Below are 19,856 nucleotides of genomic sequence, written 5' to 3'. Positions count from 1 at the left end.
CCATGTTTGAAAGTTGAGCCGTGGTCGCTGATGATCTATTACTCTATTAACGTCATAAATAATGTGTGTGTGGTTAATAATCATCTATTCTGCTGCTCTAAACTCATAAATATTAAAAACAAACTATCAAAAACCAAAAATATATCTATACTATCCATGGAAAGCAGAGTTTGTCGTTTACGGAAGCACGTCAGGATGGCCGAGCGGTCTAAGGCGCTGCGTTCAGGTCGCAGTCTCCCCTGGAGGCGTGGGTTCGAATCCCACTTCTGACAGACAGCTTTTGGACTGACACTGAGTACAATGCTAACCTCTCGTCACAAATCATAATGTGCGACTAGATGTATATGGAATAGATGGGGTAGCATACATACTGTACAGTATTAAAAATGCAGTTGATGTCATAATTAGGTCCCTGTCATGGGTTTGTGTCATACTCACACACTTAAAGTCCCCCTCCACTCAAAAATGTGTTTTGTTTCTTCACTTGAATCTCTGAGCTTCACTGTGCAGAATGATGGACGTGCTGAGTTTGTTTCCACATTCATCTGCTGAGGGAGGAAAGTTTCTCTGTGCTCACCTGAAATCTCAGTTTAACATGTGAACCTACAAGCATGATTTGTGACATCACAACTAGTTTAGAAGCCAATGGTGATCCAATATGCAACTTACAGAAATGTGATGTGGAAATTTGAAGCCTCTAAAGCACATACACCAAGAATGGACTTTTTTAATTAACTTTTTTCAAGTAGAATACATCTTGTGTCCAGCAGTTGGTTTTTCAATGAGTTGTTGATGTCACTTTAAGATTTTTTACTAGGTTCGACTTAGTAAAATCAGACACAAATTATTATTCTAACCAGAATATTTTTATGTTTTAAAACATGTCTAGGGGGAACTTTAACTTTTAGAAACCCAATTAAAGAAATATTTCAAATTGATAATTATGAAATTCATCACAAATTTCAAATGAATGAGTAAAGTAAGGGAAAATCATTTGTACATTTGTTAATTAATGCGCATTTAAGGAGTTTTCATTTTTGCTTTTTAAAATTGATAGACAAATTAATTAGGGACCATACCAGGTGTTTAGTACAGGGGGATATAAAGCATTCATTCATGGTATTTTAAAAGGTATAAAAATCATTATTTACACATTTGATTTTGTTGTATTTTGTGTGGTTATAGTATAGATTTGTGCTTCTGTGTTGTTAGAGAATGGTAAATGATTCACTAAATCAACATGAAGCATTATGTAAAAGGAAAATATATTATATATACATTTGTATTTATATATATATGTTGTCAGTGAAAATCATTGTTTTGTCTTATCATAAAGTTTGTCTTTTAAAGGCACAGAAAAGAACACATGCCACACACAGCTGAAACATATTCACAGACAATTTAATTTTGATTGAAATTATTTCACATCATAGTTGTTATTTTTCCTGTTGAAGAACTTTTGTATTTTTATTACAACAGCCACAGAGCAGCAGCAGCAGCAATAATAATAACCCAGCAGGAGAAGCAGATCAATGCGGAGAAAGACTGAAAAAGAGAGAGAAACATGATAGGCGCCCTTTTTCCAGCTGCCAAAAAGATTTTACTACAAAGGAATCATGAGTTGTTGGTTTTTTTTTTTTTCAGTCTGTCAGATTTGCCACATCTGACCCTGCTCCTTCCATAACAACTGTTAAGACCCGAGCACAGCTGTACACAACTTGGACATGGTAGAAACTCTTTACAGTTTGTGAGGAGTAAAAAACATCTGAGAGATAATAGACAAGAGGGAGGAATCAGGATGGGAACCAAAAGCAAAGCACAGTGAGCTCCACAGGATACGGAGACATGACACAACAGAAGAGGCGTTTCTATTCAACCATCACGTTCTACAGTAATACAAAAAACCTTCCATTATAACCTCAACATGCTGGCCCCCTGGCTCACAGTTATAGCCAAAAACTGTGGGATGAGTTCAGTGATGTGATTTCCCCAAGCCTGCCCACTTTTTTTTGGTTAAAGGAATAGTTTAACATTTTGGGAAATGTGCTTGTTTGCTTTCTTGCCAAGAGTTAGACGAGAAGATTGATACCACTCATGTCCGTTAAATATGAAGCTAGAGCCAGCAGTAGGTTAGCTTAGCTTAGCATGAAAACTGGAAGACGGAGGAAACAGCTAGCTGGGCTCTATAAAAAAAAAAAATCGGCCTACCCGCACCTCTAAAGCTAATGAAGCTAAGCTAATAAACATGTGATATCTTGTTTGTTTAAAAATCCAGTGTAAAAATGACACCTTGTGGTTTTACAGGGGTTATGTACCAGATTTTTCTTGGCTAGGTGGTTTGACTCCCTAGAGTCTCATCATCATTGGCAACCAGTGGAGACCTTTTACACTTTGGTTTTTGTATACTTTAAAAACAAATGAGATATAACGTGTTGATTAGTGACCTTTTGCTGATTTTTACATCCTTTGGACAGAGCTAGGATAGCTGTTTACCTGTCCAGTCTTGCTAAGCTAAGCTAACCGATGACTGGCTGTAGCCTTATGTTTAGTGTACAGATGTGAGAGTGGTATCAATCTTCATATCTAACTGTCAGCAAGAAAGCAAAAAAGACAAAATGTCAAACTATTGCTTTTTAACAATCAGACTTAAAGAACATCAGGGTAAAACAAAACTGCAGTAAGTTTAAACTGATGTGTGGAACCAACACCTTTATTTCAAAATGATAATAGTCAGTCTGTGTGGTCCACCTCTGATATGATCGTGTGGCAGGATTACAATACAGTTCTTGGGGAAACAAGAAATATTTTCTTTTTTGATATGAAAGTGGTCAAACTTGTGTTTATGAAATCTCAGCCAAGGGCAGCTTCAGTCTAAAAGTAACAGTATTGGCTTTTCTTTTTTTCAGTCTAACCCTAACTGCCTTGACCAACAGGATCTGTCAGGGCTCATGGGTAGATCCTGGCAACAACCAATCAGAAAAAAGTTAGACCGGATCTCTCCATTTCAGTCCTTAACCTCAGTGAGATAGTGATCACACCCTTTATATTTCAAACCTTTTATAAAACAAACTTATAAAATAAAAATACCAGATGATGCAGCAACATGTATACATGCAAAAAAAAACAAAAACAACTAAACAAGAACACAGGAAACAAATGTTTGATTAAAGTGATCAAATCAATAAAGTTGGAAACTTAAAAGATATTACTCATTGAAAACATTTCTTAGATTACAGTGCACTTTGTGTGAAAAAACAAACAAACAACCACACACATCGTTAAGATGAAGGCAACATCAGCCTGCCAATGGAGGAAGGCCGAGAGAAATACAGAAAAAGGGATGAAGAAGAAGAAAAAGGAGGAAGGGTGGAAAAAAATGGTTCAAAGAAAAGAGGGGAGGAGACGACTATATACACTTGTATATACATCATACAGGATATGAAAGAGAGCACGAGGTCTTAAAGCCAGACCCAAAGATGGCCGTACACAAACTGAGTCTACAGGCCAAACAGAAAACTGTCATGGCACCCAATAAATACGAAACAAAACATCTGGGGGCGGACGGCATCCTGTTCTCTGCTGCAGCTTGTGTCTCAATTCAACAAACATCCGGAGCATTCTGGAGGTGGACACATATAAATAAAAATGGATGGATGCAGTCAGAGCGAGGCTGACTGGAACAAGGGTGGAAATCTGACTTGTGTGTATGTGTGTGTGTGTGTGTGTGTATGTGTGTGTGTGTGTTTGTGTGTGTGTTTGTGTGTGTTTGTGTGTGTTTGGGTTGGGGGAGGAGTACTGACACAAGACAAGACAGAGAGGGAAACTGACAGACTTGCAGTGTGTCAGGGCAGTTACCACATATGAAATGTTGCCACAATAAACAGGCAACACTTTGAGGGAATGTAGACGGGCAAATATGGCCAAAAGGTGCCTTTTTCCAAACTTCTGTCCCTTATAGCCCATTGTGATAGAATATGTACAGTAATTTTGTCCCATCCCTGGATGAGAATTAGCCTGAAACTGCCACCCATGTATTATGGCGTAATATAAATACAGCAGAACAGTTGAAAACAGGTGGTGTGACAGGTAGAAAGATAACAAGAGGCAACTCATCCACAGCTCCACTAGAGGCGCTGAGACCCTCCACTCTGACCCCAGCGGGGAAGGCCAGAGACTTGAGGCCAAAACAGTGTCAGTCTCTCCACAGGTGGGTCGCCACAAGTTCCACTTCATCAGCTTTGATTAGAAACCAAGCTCATGTCGGCCTGATGAAGTTAAGTGCACAAAATAAAACCTACATTTGATGAAAATGTTTGGCAAGTGTCCTTTCTTCTTTTCAAACCATCTCCAACAGAGCCAAGGAAAAAAAAAAGATAGCAGAGGATATGAAAATATACAAACTCTCAGCTGGTGATAGGTCTGGTTTACAGGTCCACTTAAGAACGTCCACTTTACTTTTACAGGTCTACGCTACCACCATTGAATGGTGCAGAGAGATCCATGTATCCGTCTTCGTTGGCTTCTTGTGTTAGGGGTCGCAAAAGAGAAAAAAAAAAAAAATAGACAGGGCTTGTGTACTTCATTACTGCTAGGACAAAATCCAGGAGAGACAGAGTAAAGGAGGCTTTAGAGACAACTTATAAATATCAGGCAGTCCCAGACCACCCAGCTACTGCTACACAACTGTCCTATTAAATAGTAATGGGAGATCATCAGTATGTACACTGAAAATAAATGAAAAAGGAAATGTTGCCATCGCCATTTAACTTTCCTGCAGATCTCCTGAAATGTTTCTGAAATGTCATCACTGGGGGTCATCTTCATATACGTATGTTTTAGATAGAAACACACAATATATGAAAGCACAGATGTCTGGAAAAATATGTTCATTCAAGTTGATAAAAACCTTTTTTTTTGTTGTTGTTTTTTTTTTTTCCTTTTTGTGTGTGAACGTGTCTTATATGAGGAATAGGCACAGTCTTGCAACTCTTCTTTTCTCACGGAGGTAGCACCTCGTTTTTCCCAATGAAAGACTTGAAAAGGCCGGAATCAGAAACATGAAAACTGAAGCTAGAGAGCGTGAAGGTGAGGACTGAAGTGAGGAGCGGTTCGACACAGAGCTACATTGTGGATCCGATCTGAGAAGAGCTGGAATGTGAGCTGCTGTATCCAGTCTTCATCGCACGAGGGCATATGAGAGAGAGAGAGAGAGAGAAAAAAAAAGAGACGAAGGCTCTGAGGGGAGGGACTCCGTTCAGATGTTCCTCATGACACGCACACACAGGTGGAGGGGGGGGGGAGTGGGGGGCAACAGCTGGCTGTATATGCCTGTATATGAAAACTGAGAAACCATATATGAAAGAAAAGGCAAAGGATAAAGACAGAGAGAGAGAAAAAGGGTCCCTTTTGTCACAACATGGCGGGTCCTTGCATGTCCTCTGATCATGTTGGTAAAAACAAGGTCCTTTTACAAGTAAGGGGCGCGACAAGGTCCATAAAGATTTCTCATTTAGAAAAAAAGTGATAGTTCCTTCCTGGCGACTACAGGGGTTGATGATGACATCTGAAGCTGATGAAGGCTCCTCCTTTAACCATGATCTGGTTACTTGAGGTCATCCTCGCGCTGCGATGTCAGAGTTCCAGGTCTAATGATGGCGACGATGGAGATGACATCACCACACAATTGTCATGTATGTATCTGAGTCTGTGTGCAGTGTGTGCATATGTTTATGTGTGTGTCTGGTTATGTATGAGAGCGTGTGTGTGAGCGTGGTCGATCACCAGGCCTCTGTGTACCGGACATCGACGTCTTTCAGGTTGGGCAATTTGGCCTGTAGAGAGACACACAAATAGAAACTGCATCAACACCTTAAAACATACATTTACTATCAGCTTGTAGGCTAACTGTAGGACAGCTCACATTGTTGTAACTTTTTCTTTAATTAGCTGTGTAAGAGTTTGGATAATATACTTGTTGTCCTTCTCACCAGAATCAATTTTGTCTCTTTGCATCCAGCAGAAATAGGTAGATAGATAGAGATAGGCTGATTTATTTAGCTTAGCACAAAGACTGGGGACAGACTAGCTTAGCACAAAGACTGGGGGCAGACTGGGAAACTGCTAGCTTAGTCTGCTAGCAGTTCCATCTAACCCGCACTGAAAATAACCCGCCACCAACTCCCAAACTGTCTTCTTTATATGTTGTATCTTATTAGCTACCAAGTTAGACACCAATTCATCCAAGAGGATTTTTGATATACTATTATTTTCATTTTTGAATCATTTCCATCAAGTTTCCAAGAAAGAAAATCTCAATTTAAAGCAGCATTAATTGATTTTTGGAGGCAGCAGAGCAAGCTGTAAAAGTAATATTGACATAAAGTATTAGCACTTCTAAAGTGTATGGCTGACATGTTCCAGTTCCCTATTTGTGCAGCCAGCAGACATGGAGCAACATTAGCATTGATTCAGAGTTGTTCAGCTGCCTGCTGCTGCTGCTGCTGGAAACGAGGTTGGTGAGAGCTCTGAGACCGAACCCGACAGTAAAATTGCTGGGCATAAAACCAAAACAACGAGCTGAAAACAAGCTAGAACTTTCCGTATGGCTGAGAAGAAGTGCCGATTTGGGTGATAATTCTCTGTAAGGTTGTCATGAAGAGGGATCCCTTTCAAGCACTGTTAATACAAAATACTGATTGGTGCAGCTTCAAGTAATTATTCATTCATAATTAATTTTGCTTGGCTCAGATGTCTGCATGTTCGGTCGGCTTGCTGTGCACTGACTACAGGCTTTCTGGGTTACATTAGCAACTAATTGGAAGTGTAACAATTGAACACTATATTGTCCCCATCATTAGAACCAAATTACACAGGTCTTCCCAGGACCTTCTTGAAAATCATTAGGAAGTGATTAAAATAAAACACGTAAACCTGTAAAATACCTTGGATGACTATTATTTTAAATAGTTTTTGAAAAAAGAAAATGTAATTGGCTAACTACTTCTTTCTACTACATCCACTATTTAATGCTCATGAATACATCTGACAACATAGAGCAGATCAGCTATATAGTGTAATCAGCTTTACTGGCATTTAAAATAAGCAATCACAGAAAGAACTGAGGGCAACAGCAGGAAGGCCAAAGCACAAGAGAAAATGATGTCTTTTCAAATCTATCCCCATTAATGTAGATGTCACACGGCCCAATTAACATGCCTTTACCTTTCATTCTCCTCTACTTTCTTACTGCCACCTTAACACATGTTTCATTTTCAGGGGGGATCAATTAAGAATTTCACTTGTGCTAAATATTAGCTTTTTGTAGCCAGTGGGTATGAGTTTTACCTTGAGGTCCTCATATGTGTCAGCTGTAAGCTTGGTGCTGTTCATGTTCAGACTGCACAGACTCTTCATAGCTGAAACAGGCAGACAGTTACAATTAGCTACAATATACATTAACAAACAACTGACTTCCACTCCACACATTTGACATGTTCATTCTGAGCTTGTCCTTATATTCTGGCTTTTTTTTGTTACTATAGCACATTTTACTATCATGAACTGTATGTGTTTGTGTGTGTGTGTGTGTGTGTGTGTGTGTGTGTGAGTTTTCTTACAGCTGAGAGCCAGCAGACCAGCATCAGTGACGGGAGTCTCACACAGGTTCAAAACCTGAAGACAGGCCAGATGCTCAGATAACAACCTCAACCCTGCATCCCCAAACTGAAGGACAGAAGAGGAGAACACACATTAGACATTAGAGATAGTATACATCTACTGGATCATTATGTGCAGGTGTGTGTTTCTGAGGTTGTGTTTGTGCTGTGTCTCTATGTGTGTGTGTATACCTGTGTGGACCAGAGGTTGAGCTGTTTGAGTGAAGGCAGCTTGATGAGCTGCTCGGCACAGGCACTGGTGACATTGGTGAAGGCCAAGCTCAGGTTCTCCAAGTTCCCAAAAGAGCCTGAACTCAACAGGCGAGCCAGGTCTGCATCCTAAAACATGCCAAGGGAACATGTATTTTTTTTTAATGCACAGTCTTATAATGGATGTTGAGGATAGAAAAGCTTAAAACTCTTCACAGTGAAGGCGTCAGTGTAAACTCACCGTGGACTTGGAGGGCAGAGTCAGGCGGGTGGGGCCTCCTTTCCGTTGCTGAGGAGAAGACAGACAGAAAAAAAGATGGCGTCTGAGCTCAAGGCCTTGCAGGAACATTTTCAGACAGTAGATGGTGTATATGAGCAACCACAAGCATGCTATATTCATGTCACAATGAGGAAATAGGAGACGTGAACTCTTCAAAAAAAAAAAAAAAAAAGACAGAAAACTTTTTGTTTTCATGGACATTTCCAAATGGTTTCCTGTCAATCCGTGTCTTATTTTCTTATATGACATTAATGATGTAGCATGTATGCCAGAGGATATTTGAACTGCACAGGCATGAATTCATCATTTATTTAACCACTCATTACAAACTCGTTAAAGAAATGAGGTCATAAATTATCATTTGTGAGACAGATTTATTACTGCAATTAATGTTATTACTGTAACTGCTTAAAAATACATCCAATAATATGATTACTACCACATTTAGTTTGACCTGTATTTTTTTGTCCCACACACAGATGGACAAAGACACAGTTTTTAATAATGATTTGTGTTTAAAGTCACATTCCCTGATTTTGTAACAGCATCAACTAGTGCCCCATAAATACCAAAATATCCTCCCAGATGAATTTGGGGCAGCTATTGAGTCACTTACATACTGTACTGGACATACTGGTACAATAAATACAATACATCCTGTACATATTTACAGTATGTAAACAGCTGCTGAACATTTAGATTTATTCATGTACTATGCATTAAGTATATGAGTTATCCTTGTTTATGTATGACTGTGCACGGAGTATACGATCAGCGTCTGCCTCCTACAACAGCCTCCACATATAAATGAACAGCTCACTGCTGCAGACAGAGTCAAGTGGCTGTGAGTCAGTGTGTGAAGCATGTAGACTGAGCTGAGAGCAACAGTTACAGTCACCGGTCTGATCTGTGCTGGTCCAGGACTTCACGTGCTACAGTTTTCATACTCAGACATTGTGAGTTTACTGAGAACTGTGTGACTTAGAAGAATGATCCAGTCAGTGATGGCTCTTCTGGATGAGACAAGAGTGGACTACGATGGGTTCAAGCCACCAGACAGTCTGTAAGTGTGCTAATGAGGCCTTTGTGTCACAGTAATATGACGAACATTTGCAGAATCAGATGGACTAACAGCAGTGCATGAAACCAAGGTAGGCTAGGTAAGGCGTCAGCAAGAATGTGAGTAGAAAGAAAAGCACTCTTATCTTGACCTTGTATGATGACAACTATGCTTTCTGTTTGTGTTTCCTGCTGTTTCAACAAGCTCTGTGCAATAGCTGTTCACACATTCTCCTAAATGAACCTCATGTCTTGACAGCTGCTGTCAGCTGTGTGTTGTGGATTGACAACTAGGTATCATAACACATGCGTCACCGAGGACACAAGAATTGTACGTAATGAGAAACTGGTGACTTTACTTTCATAAAGCAGCCTGAGCCCAGCAGACATTTTTACCGAGATGGGACAGGATGTTCTCAGCTCAGAAATGTACAAGATCTACATGGCGCCAACGAGTTCAGCACAGTGTTAACTTCAGGCCTCAGTGTACCTTATAAAGCACCAAATGTGTGTGTGTGTGTGTGTGTGTGTGTGTGTGTGTGTATTTGTGTGTGTTTGCAGTGACTCACCAGCTCTTTGAGCTCTCTCTGTCGATCACAGAGCTGTTCGTACATGCGGAGGCCCACCTGGGTGCTCTCCAGGGTGGAGATGATCTGCAGCTGGGTGTCCTTGTTCTCGATGATGTTGTACTCCAGCATCAGACACAGAATCTGGACACACACACACACGCACATGCACATTTTAAACATTTTTTATACTTCACTGATTTTATTAGTGGGAGTTCAGTTTACTCATTACAAGGAGTGCTGCTCAGCCTGTGAGAACAGCTGTATAATGTCTTTTGTGGATCTTTTGTGGAGCCGGAGGAGCTTCATCAAGCCTGAGAAAATAACCCTGATGTATTTCAGCTTGGGCATAAAGACTAGAAATTTTTAACAAAACATTTATGTAAAAACTGGGGTTGAAGTTTGAAAGATGTGAACATTTACCATTAAAGCTTGACCCATACATGTGACTAAAAGCCAGGATACTGTGGGCTCAATTTTGTTGAAATTTTGAGGGTGAAGGTTCCCCAACTTAATTAAAGTGCAATACTGAATCATTGGAGTGACCATTTAATTTAGTCAATTTAAGCTTTAATTTAATTTCACGTAGAGTTTGGAGGCTAATCATGGTCAGGTATACTTACACATATATGATATGGAAATTGGAAACTTCCGGTACACATTCACTGAGAATGGACTTTTAAGTGAAGGAAGAGACATCTTTTGTCCAACAGTTAAACTTTTGAAACGAACAATATTTGCTTCTTTTGTATGTTTTTTGGGGAAAAACATATTGGACACATATTATTCCAAGCAGAGTATTTTTATATACATTTCTCAACATGTTTGGGGGGGATTTTTAAACTTTAAACACTACTGCTATTGCTAAAACTATTATTATTATACACTTCTACAAATTCATTATAATAAACTTTTACACACAAATGGTTTCACATAAAATAGTAAATAAACCAAACTACCACATGTTAAAGTACCAAGCTACTATGATTTTTTGGGGGGAATAAAGAGAATAATAATTTATGGAAAACAAACACGCAAACATGGACATACCTCCACCATGGTCTGGTTTCCACGTAGAGCCAGCAGCATGCAGGGACCCAGCTTGTTTTCAGCCAGTGAGAGAAGGAACTTCTTGGTCTTATAGCAGGAGCCCATCAAGATATGAACCTTGAGAAGAAGAGGAGGGGAGGGTCAGGTGAGAGTACTACTACATGTAGTAGCATGGAGTACACATGAAAAAAGCTGTATAGAGCGTTTAATGTATGTGTGTTTGTGTGTGTGTGTGTGTGTGTACACTCACCATACTGGCAAACAGCTCTCCATCGTCATCACAGGCCACTCCTCCTGGACTGTAGAGCTGGAACCAGCCGTCTTTACCTGAACGCACACTGAGTAGGCAGGAATGGACCTGGAAAACACACACACATGATTTTCTTGTCTGATCTCAAGAAAATTCTCCCAAAAACACATGTATTTCTTTAAGCTGTGGAGCTGCTCCTACAGTGGTTAACATGCACAAACACACACTCACCTCCTGCCTTGGGTCCTCCGCAAACCTCTGAATAACATATTTCAGTTCCCTATTTAGACAGAGAAACATTGAGACATAAATGTCAAGTTGTTTTTAAACTGGAATGTAACTCAACATGTGAAGAACAGCTCATGACGTCTGAGATACTTACTTTGTGAATTTGGCATGTGCAAGGGCCCTGGAGAGAGGGGAGACAAAGAGAGATGTGATATATTACAATCTAAAACACTCTGAAAAATACGTTAAAACTAACATATGAACTTTTAGAGATTGCTTGTTACATGAGATGACATTTTAATGATCCCTGTGGGGAATCATTACAGTTTGTTTTATCAGCAGCAGTTAGCTGTGAGACAGAAATGGGAAGTTACAATCCAAACTGATCAAAAATGACAAAATGATTAGGAAATCTGTATAGAAATCAGATTTAATTACATTTTTTCTTTCAATTATGTGGTTTTAAAGTCATGATAATATCACTTCTATGCAATTTGTTCCAACACTTATTTGACACTTTATGAGGCTAACATGGAGTGAAGTATTTAAGACGGCATGTTTTTTATGATTATGGAAGTTAGACATGCGTAGTTGATCATTTTATACATGTTCCCCTGTGGCTAAAAGCTGCCATATTTGGTACCTCCGGATCCCCACAAGAATATAAAATTGAATAAAATGAGTTTGAATAAAGTTCAGCTTCATAAAAATGTTTGTATTGATGATCACAAGTTAAAGAAGTAGTTTGACAGTTTGGGAAATGCGCTTGTTCACGTTCTTGACGAGCGTTAGATGAGAATTTATTTGTGTAAGGTAAATATGAAGCACAGCCAGCTAATGATTTAGCTTAGCTTAGCATAATGAGTGGAACCAGGGGGAAACAGCTAGCCTGCTTACGTCCAAAAGTAACAGAATCTGCTTACCAGCGCCTCTGAAGCTAAAAAAACAACTAATTAACATGTTGAATCTTGTATAATCTGTACAAAAACTTGTTTAAAAACTGTATGTGAGGTATACAGGAGGTCATGGCTAGGCACAGTGACTTCCTGAAGTCTTGTCAGTAGTACGATTGCCAGGAGACTTTTTACACATTGGCTGTTGTACAGATTAAACAAACGAGATGTTGTGTGATGATGTGTTAATTAGGAGCTTTGGAGGTGCTGTCTTTGTGCTAAGCTAACCTACCACTCTCCTGGCATTAGCTTCATTTTAAAAGGACAGACATGAGAGCAGTATCCATCTTCTCATCATGTCCAAAGGTAACAAATCTGACTTATTAAAATGCTTCATGTTGTTTGTTGAATCTTTACAAAAACAAAAGTATAAAAACCACTATTCACCGTTTTACAGGGCTTATAAAATGGTCTTGACTGGGACCAATAACTTCCTGGATTCCGTGCTATTTGCTTGCTACCAGCCAAGACACACTTCAGTTTTTGTACGAATGAAACAAACGAGATATAACATGATAATTAGTGAGCTTTAGAGGTGCTGGTGGTGGATTTTGTTACTCTTAGACAGAGCCAGACTAGCCATTTCTCCTTGTTTCTGGACTTTATGCTAAGCTAAACTAACCAACCTCTGGTTCCAGCTATAGAACAATCTCCTCATAAAACTCTTGGTAAGAAATAGAATAAGCATGTGTCCTTGAACACTGTTGTTACAAAAGGGTCCAGGCATGAAGACACGAGGAGAGAACTGTTTACCTTCCTGTTGTATTCAGTGCACTTTACAGATACAGATACAGTACATATGTACAGAATGTGTGTGTAATATACGAGGCAGTTGTCTTCTGTATTTGTGTGCAAGTAGCACAGCTGTGCATGTCACTGTGTGTGTGTGTTCGTATGTGCATTGATATGACTCATTACATCCACAGCTGCAGCGTGCTGGGGAGTATTGTTGCCTTTCCTAATGACGCCTGAACTTATCGACAAGGCAACAGTGGCGCAGGTGAGCAACAGGTGAGTCCCAGTGTTACAGAAACAACAAGTCGTTCACCAGTCATCACTAATGAAGCTCTGGATCAGCCGGCCAATTACAAATATGGCTTGTGGCTGCTTAGAGCCAATTACAGCGGGCTCTCTGGGGAGAGAAGATACGACCCCCGGGAGGCGTGGTGAGGTACCTCACCCACGTCAGCAGCTGGGCCCCTGCAGGCCCCTGCTAAAAACATGTATATGTCCCCAGAGACAGTGAGACTGAAGGAAAATGAGGAAGGAACACAGTTGCAAAGGGTGGCAGGCAGAACTGGGCTGATACTGATGGTTACAGTATATCATTATGGTTATGGCTGTACTGGTGTTTTTGGACTGGAACCAAAAGTGCTGTATTCAGCATTTCTCTCTGAATTTTGTCCTGGAAAAGCCTCTGAAACTGCATTTAGACTGTTATGAGACACTCAAACATTCCCCTGAAACACAGCATACTACTACAACTATTAGGACTACTTCTACAAATTCAACCACTACTATCACAACCTCTGCTAAGAGCAGAGTCAGAGAGATACTGCACATTCCCCCTAACAAATGTCAGAAATCCTCAAATTCTCTTTCTTTTTCTTGTATCTGAACTTCCCATTCATTTAATTCATACTCTATGAAACCATTGCAGGTTCACAGGACAATTAAAAGGCCAGCAGAGGCCTCTACACTGGAGTTCCTGACCAAGGGTGCAGGTTTGGCTTCAGAAGTGAGGGAGAAGGCACAGTTAAGTAAGAGGCTCTTTAAAAAGAAAGAAGAAGAGTGACTTCTATTTCTTTTGAAAGTAACTAAGCACTGTACTGTACTACATTTGTCTGACAGCTGTAGTTGATAGATATTCTGCAGATTAGGATTTTGCATAAAAACACATGATTAACATATGATTAATACTGTGCAATAGTATATGAAGTAGTTACAATTGGCTACAACATTAAAATTCTGTTTATGCATTAAGGCATCAGTAATCTTTGACTGCTAAATTCTTTTTTAGGAGAATATTAACTGCAAAAAGTGGTGTAACACAAGTACTCAATTACTTAAGTACTTCAGTGCAATTTTGAAGTACTTGTACTTCACTTATGTATCTCCATTTCATTTTCTAGTACTTTAAACTTCCACTTCACTTCATTTCAGACTGAAATATCGACCTTTTTTTTTACTCCACTATATTTATTTGACTTGTAGTTACTTTGCAGATTAAGATTTTACCAAAAAAACATGTGATTAGTTTATAAAATATGATGCCTTTTTTAGAATGCTGCTCGCATGTGTACGCATCAATAACAATATGTAATAATATGATATTACATATAATAATAAAATAATAATAACTCTGATACAACTTAGTAAGCAAGATTTTCAATTGTAGTAGAGTATGATTAAATGGTGGTATTACCAATGTAAATATCACCCATCCCCAGATGAAATTAAGCCCTTGTTTCAGACTTGTAATGTTGGGTGAATTAAAGCTTCTTTTGGTGCTGCATTCACTGTAAAAAACTCATGTATAAAACTGAATAGTTGCCTACAAGTGTGAGGTCTATATGTGTGAATACTCACTCTTTAGGGAAGGGGATGGGCTGCAGCAGGCTGGCCAGAGCAGGTCTCCAGTCATCGTAGTCCGACCTGACAGACACAGATAGTCATTAGAAGAAAAGGTAAAGAAAACAGGTAAAAAAGACTCATTGTGACAATGTAAAGAGGAAGGTGTAACCTAGAGAAGTGCTGCTGGAGAACAAAAAGACAGAGGAGTAGTTGAAACACGAGCTGCGCTGAGATGACGCAGACCTACAGCGTTGATTTAACAGGAGCTACAGGAGCATCACATTACTGCGAGTTAAGTAACACCGGCTTTGTCACAAATGCTACAAACGCACACTATCGCTTTTTTAGGCCATCCTGTTTGGTTACCACACCTACAACCCAATAGAAAGACATGCACACGTAACTGCTGCTCCATTTTCACACTGTGTAATCAGCACTGGGGCTCATACATTCATTCATTCAGGGCTCTTTAACCCACTTACACTCCATCATTTCTTACACACACTCGCATAATGTCACCTTCACAAACTAGGACAATTCCTGGGTTGTTGCCATGTCATTTCTTTCATGTGAAATCAAATTAGTTTATGTAAGTTTAAATCAGCCATTTATGTAAGTTCAGATCAGCCATATTAAGACACAGACGTGTGTTAAAAGTTTAGACTCCACATACATCCATTCACATTATGCAATTAAAGGGAGACTGTGTGTGTCTATACGTGTGAATGACTACAGAATATATTTGTTAAAAGACTGTCACTGACTGTGTGGACAGTTGAAATCATAAGAAGGAAGTAGATTTGACAAAGCTAAAGTTGATATGCAAAAATGACTTCTTCTTCGAGTTCTCTTTTGTGAGCAAAAGAGCCCAAAGGACAGAATATACCATCTAGAACATACTGTATGGCTGAGAATTATCTTGTGTGTCAGAACATTTACATTTACTTTAACAAGTTCAACTCTGTAATTTCAGATTTCAAAGAACTTAATGACCTCTCAAAATTAAAAATACTCCCAGGAGAAGGAGACAAGGCATATCTTGTTGCCCATTATGTATGAACATGCCACAACCAGAGGGATAGTGAATGACCTAGACACACACACACACACACACACACACACACACACACACACACACACACACACATATCAGATCATGGTCACTTTTGTGGACATTAGATAAACTTACATTCATTTCCTAGAAATTTACCCTAACCTTCACCATAACCGCTACTTGCCAAACAATAACATTAACCACTGACCAATAAATCAGCTTTTTCGCAATTGAGGACATGGCTTTTGTCCCCAATAGGACAAGCTGTCCCCATTTCACTGGTCATAAGTCTGAAATGTGTCCCCAAAAGCAGTCTATGACAGACGACAGACTACACACACACACACACACACACACACACACACACACACACACAAATACATGCATGGGATACACTGTATATATATATCATTAATACAGTAAATATCAGTCTTAATGTTGTGTTAATGCTCATATTATTGTATTGTATTGTATTGTACAGTATGTATGTATTTTATTATGTATATTATGTAGTGATTTCATTGTGAGATGTGAATGCTGGGAGTAGAAAGCAAATCACAATGATTGAGCTCTTATGGGGAGATCAGCCTAAGTTGTTTTTCTGCCATAAACTACAACGGTCACCGAGGTAATGCGTGGAAAATACTCAATATTCCAATATTCCAGGAAAAAAACCTCAGTTACAGCTTAGAATGCATAATTAACTATTTGCGTCTATTGATCTGGTCAGAGCCTGCACTTTAATAAGGTGGTGTATACAGCGTGCCTGTTTTAAGAGAGCTCACACTGTGTATTTATAGCTGTTTATTTAATATTTCCAGACAGATTTAGTCAGACTGTGTACTGTGTGATCAATGGTTTGGTGACCGGTGTGATGTGCGTTTAGTTTCAGTGTGACTTGGTGATAGCTGATAGAGGTACTGTAGCAGACTGATGGCTTGAATGGAAAATGCGTCACGTTACATGAACAGATGTGTTGACTGCAGTCAGCTAGCTGTCATTCACACAATCCCCTGCAGCTGACTATTAATGCTAAAATTCTGTTTTGATATATATAGCGTAGCACTCATCTAATGAGTTGTAATGTATATAAGTAAGTTGCGTAATTTCTAAATACTGAAAATGTTCATAGGGTATATATATATATAGGCTATCATGACATTGTGGGAATGTGCTTTCCTTGAGCTATACACATTCTTAATCGTTTGTAAATGGGAAACCTATCTATAATGATAAAACCTTCCTTTCTATAGTGTGTAATTGTGATCATTATAAATGATAAATAAAAGTATTAATATCATAAATCAAGTGGGCTGCACAGTTGTGCCAAAGAAACACTGTTGCAGGAAAGATCAATAGAATTTAGAGGTACAGTCTAATATTTTGGCTGTCTTACCCAAGGTGAGATTAAAGGATCAATATCAATTTCAGGTCTGTGCGTATAGTACAGATCTAGGTCCAGAATGTGTTTAGCCTAGCTTAGCATAAAGATAGGAAGCAGTAGGAAAGTGCTAGCCATAAAAAGATGAAAATGATATTGATCTTGTTATCTGACTCTAGGAAAACAAGTGGATCCATAATGTTGGACTGATCCATTAAAAACCCAGTAGCAGTGATAACTTTATGTGTAAACTCACAGCATCTTGAGGATGAGAGCGAAGCAGCCCAGCACGCGGTCGGCCTGCGCTGGCAGCTGGATGGACAGAGTGTTGACGGCCGGGCTGACCAGCAGACAGTCGATGAGGTTGGGTTCGCTGTCGCCCCCAGATGGCCCGGCCTTCCGCTTGGCGTTGGCCGAGTTGTTGTTGCGCTCCAGCTCTACCAGGATCTCGCTGGAGTTGACGACGGAGGGGGGAGGAGAGAGGGGCAGGGAGGGCGTTGGGGAGGAGATGGGGATGGACGGGGCGGGGTTTGATGGGGCCGGGGGAGGCGGCTGAGGAGGACTGGGGTTGGCGGAGAGGGGGAGCAAGGTGGTGGGAGGCGGCGTGGGAGGCTCGGGGCGCAGCAGGCGGAGTGGCATCGGGGGTTTGCGGTCGTTCTGCTGCTGGCAGCCGTTTCTGATCTCCTTCAGGCTGGGGGAGTTGTCCCGACTACAGGGAAATAAAGGGAAAAGTGGACCACATATGAAACCCTGAAGCAATGCAGAGACATTAAGTAATAAGCATAGCAGTCAATGAAATGTTGACGTTAAGGAAAGTAATATGCACACCTATAGACATACAGGTAACAAAGTGTGGTGAAAGAAGGGAAAAAAGAGAGGGATGATGCAGTCAGAGCCAGGAGAGATGGGTACCAGAGTGATGGTTCCTATGTGTGTCCTGGAGTTTTGGAAAAAATTAGCTAAGAAGTGTTCCTCTCTGGGGTGAAGGAAGCTAAGGAGATGACACTAATGAGTTCAGATAGCGTATGTCATACATCCACAGCCAACACCGAGCCCCTATGGAACTCACTAGAAAGACCACTTAAATATAAATCACAGTAATGAAGTCAATTAGAGAGCACACATGCTGCGATGTTATTTTGGTACTGTAAAAACTCTTTGTTTCTCAGAAACTACCACGACATAAAAGAGTTACTAAAAGGAATTCTACTGTTTCACTGTGATCCACTCAGAGTTGCAGCTGTTTTTCATTCCAGTGTACTGAAAATATTTATTTATTTTCTATACTTGAAGGTATGATTGATGGAGACCATTTAGCCCATAAACAATGAACTATATTTAGTAATCAAGCCAAGATTAAGGGTAAAGATTATATGTGTCAAAATTTGGAAATACACTCTGAGCACTAAGGTATGTTTAGTCACCTGTAATGCTGTGTACAGTCCCAATTAAACACATACTGTATGAGCTCTTTTTTTTGAAAATGAATGATGAGGAATGCCAAGAAAAACCGATGACAACATCAGGCCTCATGTGCAGCTTCAGGGTATCCTTCTTAATAAACATCATCATGTTTTGTATTGAATGAATTTTACATGAGTTTTACATAATTGCTCATGTATTATTATTGCACTGTAGAGGTATTGTTTTCTTTTTTAATAAAAGCCCATGTTGGGACATTGCAAATTTGTTTAGGCTATAAATGGCGTAATATGGTCTGATGACAGTACAGTAACTCATCTGCTTTCCCGGTAATATCTGCAAATTACTGTTTGAACTGTTTCTTTCATATTAGTCTTACAAGATGATGGAAATCACCAATCGTGTGTTTGTCTAATCAATGCAACATGGACAGCGGTAAACATAAGAACGACCCTTCTGCCACAGCAGCTGAATAAACAGGTGATTCATATTGTGCAAGATGATTAACCTTTAAAAACAATGACTGCTGTGACAAATCCCAGCAAACGTCTTCATTTATAGGATCATCTACATTCTTAACGTTTGTTCTGGGAGACAATTTAGTAACTGAAGACACAATTAAATGTGCGCCTCTGGCTCTTCATTATTAGCAATTTAAAAGCCGTTACTTACAAATCAGCTGGCTGTTTATTATTATGTACACCTAGGAAAAATGAATGCAGCTTATTACAACAGCCCTTCATGAACATGTAAAGGACGGACTCATCATTTTTCAAGTCTGTCTTAAAACAACAGTCAGATTCCCAAATGAACATTGAAACAGGTTTTTCTTGCCATAATCATTCCTCCTGTTCATACTGACCACTAGAAGATCTCTTCATAATGCACTTACAATGTAAGTGATGGGGTCTTTTTGTTACTATACTTCCACCACAGCTCAACAGGGAAACACTGTCTGAGGAAACACAAAGAGGGAACTTGATGCTAAAAAGAAGTAAATGTCGCAGATATCCACTTGATATGACTAACTCAGACTGCTGAAACCTCATATAAGCTTCACATCAACTTTTAAATGTGGACAGTGGACACACTGTGGATTTCGGTCTCCATCACTTACATTGAAAGCACATTTGAAGGATCTTTTAACAGCCAGTATGAACAGGAGGAATGATTA

At 39.6% G+C, this 19,856-nt stretch overlaps 1 protein-coding gene and 1 non-coding gene across 2 annotated transcripts in view; one reads left to right on the top strand and one right to left on the bottom strand.

Moving 5' to 3' along the window:
- Positions 1 to 189: 189 nt before the first annotated feature.
- trnal-cag lies at positions 190 to 272 on the top strand. Its single transcript has one exon. It is a non-coding gene; the product is annotated as a tRNA-Leu (tRNA).
- A 1,108-nt stretch (positions 273 to 1,380) lies between these two features.
- LOC122985684 (c-Maf inducing protein) overlaps positions 1,381 to 19,856 on the bottom strand; it is a 52,506-nt gene continuing 34,030 nt past the window's right edge. Inside the window, exons 10-21 of the mRNA XM_044356528.1 lie at positions 17,517 to 17,969; positions 14,841 to 14,906; positions 11,453 to 11,479; positions 11,302 to 11,350; positions 11,071 to 11,178; positions 10,821 to 10,937; positions 9,774 to 9,914; positions 8,107 to 8,154; positions 7,848 to 7,994; positions 7,617 to 7,722; positions 7,345 to 7,415; positions 1,381 to 5,831 (exon numbers count right to left, since the gene is read on the bottom strand). Of these exons, the coding sequence (XP_044212463.1) occupies positions 5,778 to 5,831; positions 7,345 to 7,415; positions 7,617 to 7,722; positions 7,848 to 7,994; positions 8,107 to 8,154; positions 9,774 to 9,914; positions 10,821 to 10,937; positions 11,071 to 11,178; positions 11,302 to 11,350; positions 11,453 to 11,479; positions 14,841 to 14,906; positions 17,517 to 17,969 (1,387 nt within the window). The 3' untranslated portion in view covers positions 1,381 to 5,777. The remainder of the gene's footprint in view (positions 5,832 to 7,344; positions 7,416 to 7,616; positions 7,723 to 7,847; positions 7,995 to 8,106; positions 8,155 to 9,773; positions 9,915 to 10,820; positions 10,938 to 11,070; positions 11,179 to 11,301; positions 11,351 to 11,452; positions 11,480 to 14,840; positions 14,907 to 17,516; positions 17,970 to 19,856) is intronic.

The sequence above is a fragment of the Thunnus albacares genome, chromosome 7 (assembly GCF_914725855.1).
Source record: "Thunnus albacares chromosome 7, fThuAlb1.1, whole genome shotgun sequence".
NCBI classification, from domain to species: domain Eukaryota; kingdom Metazoa; phylum Chordata; class Actinopteri; order Scombriformes; family Scombridae; genus Thunnus; species Thunnus albacares.
This window is presented reverse-complemented; position numbering and strand designations above follow the sequence as displayed.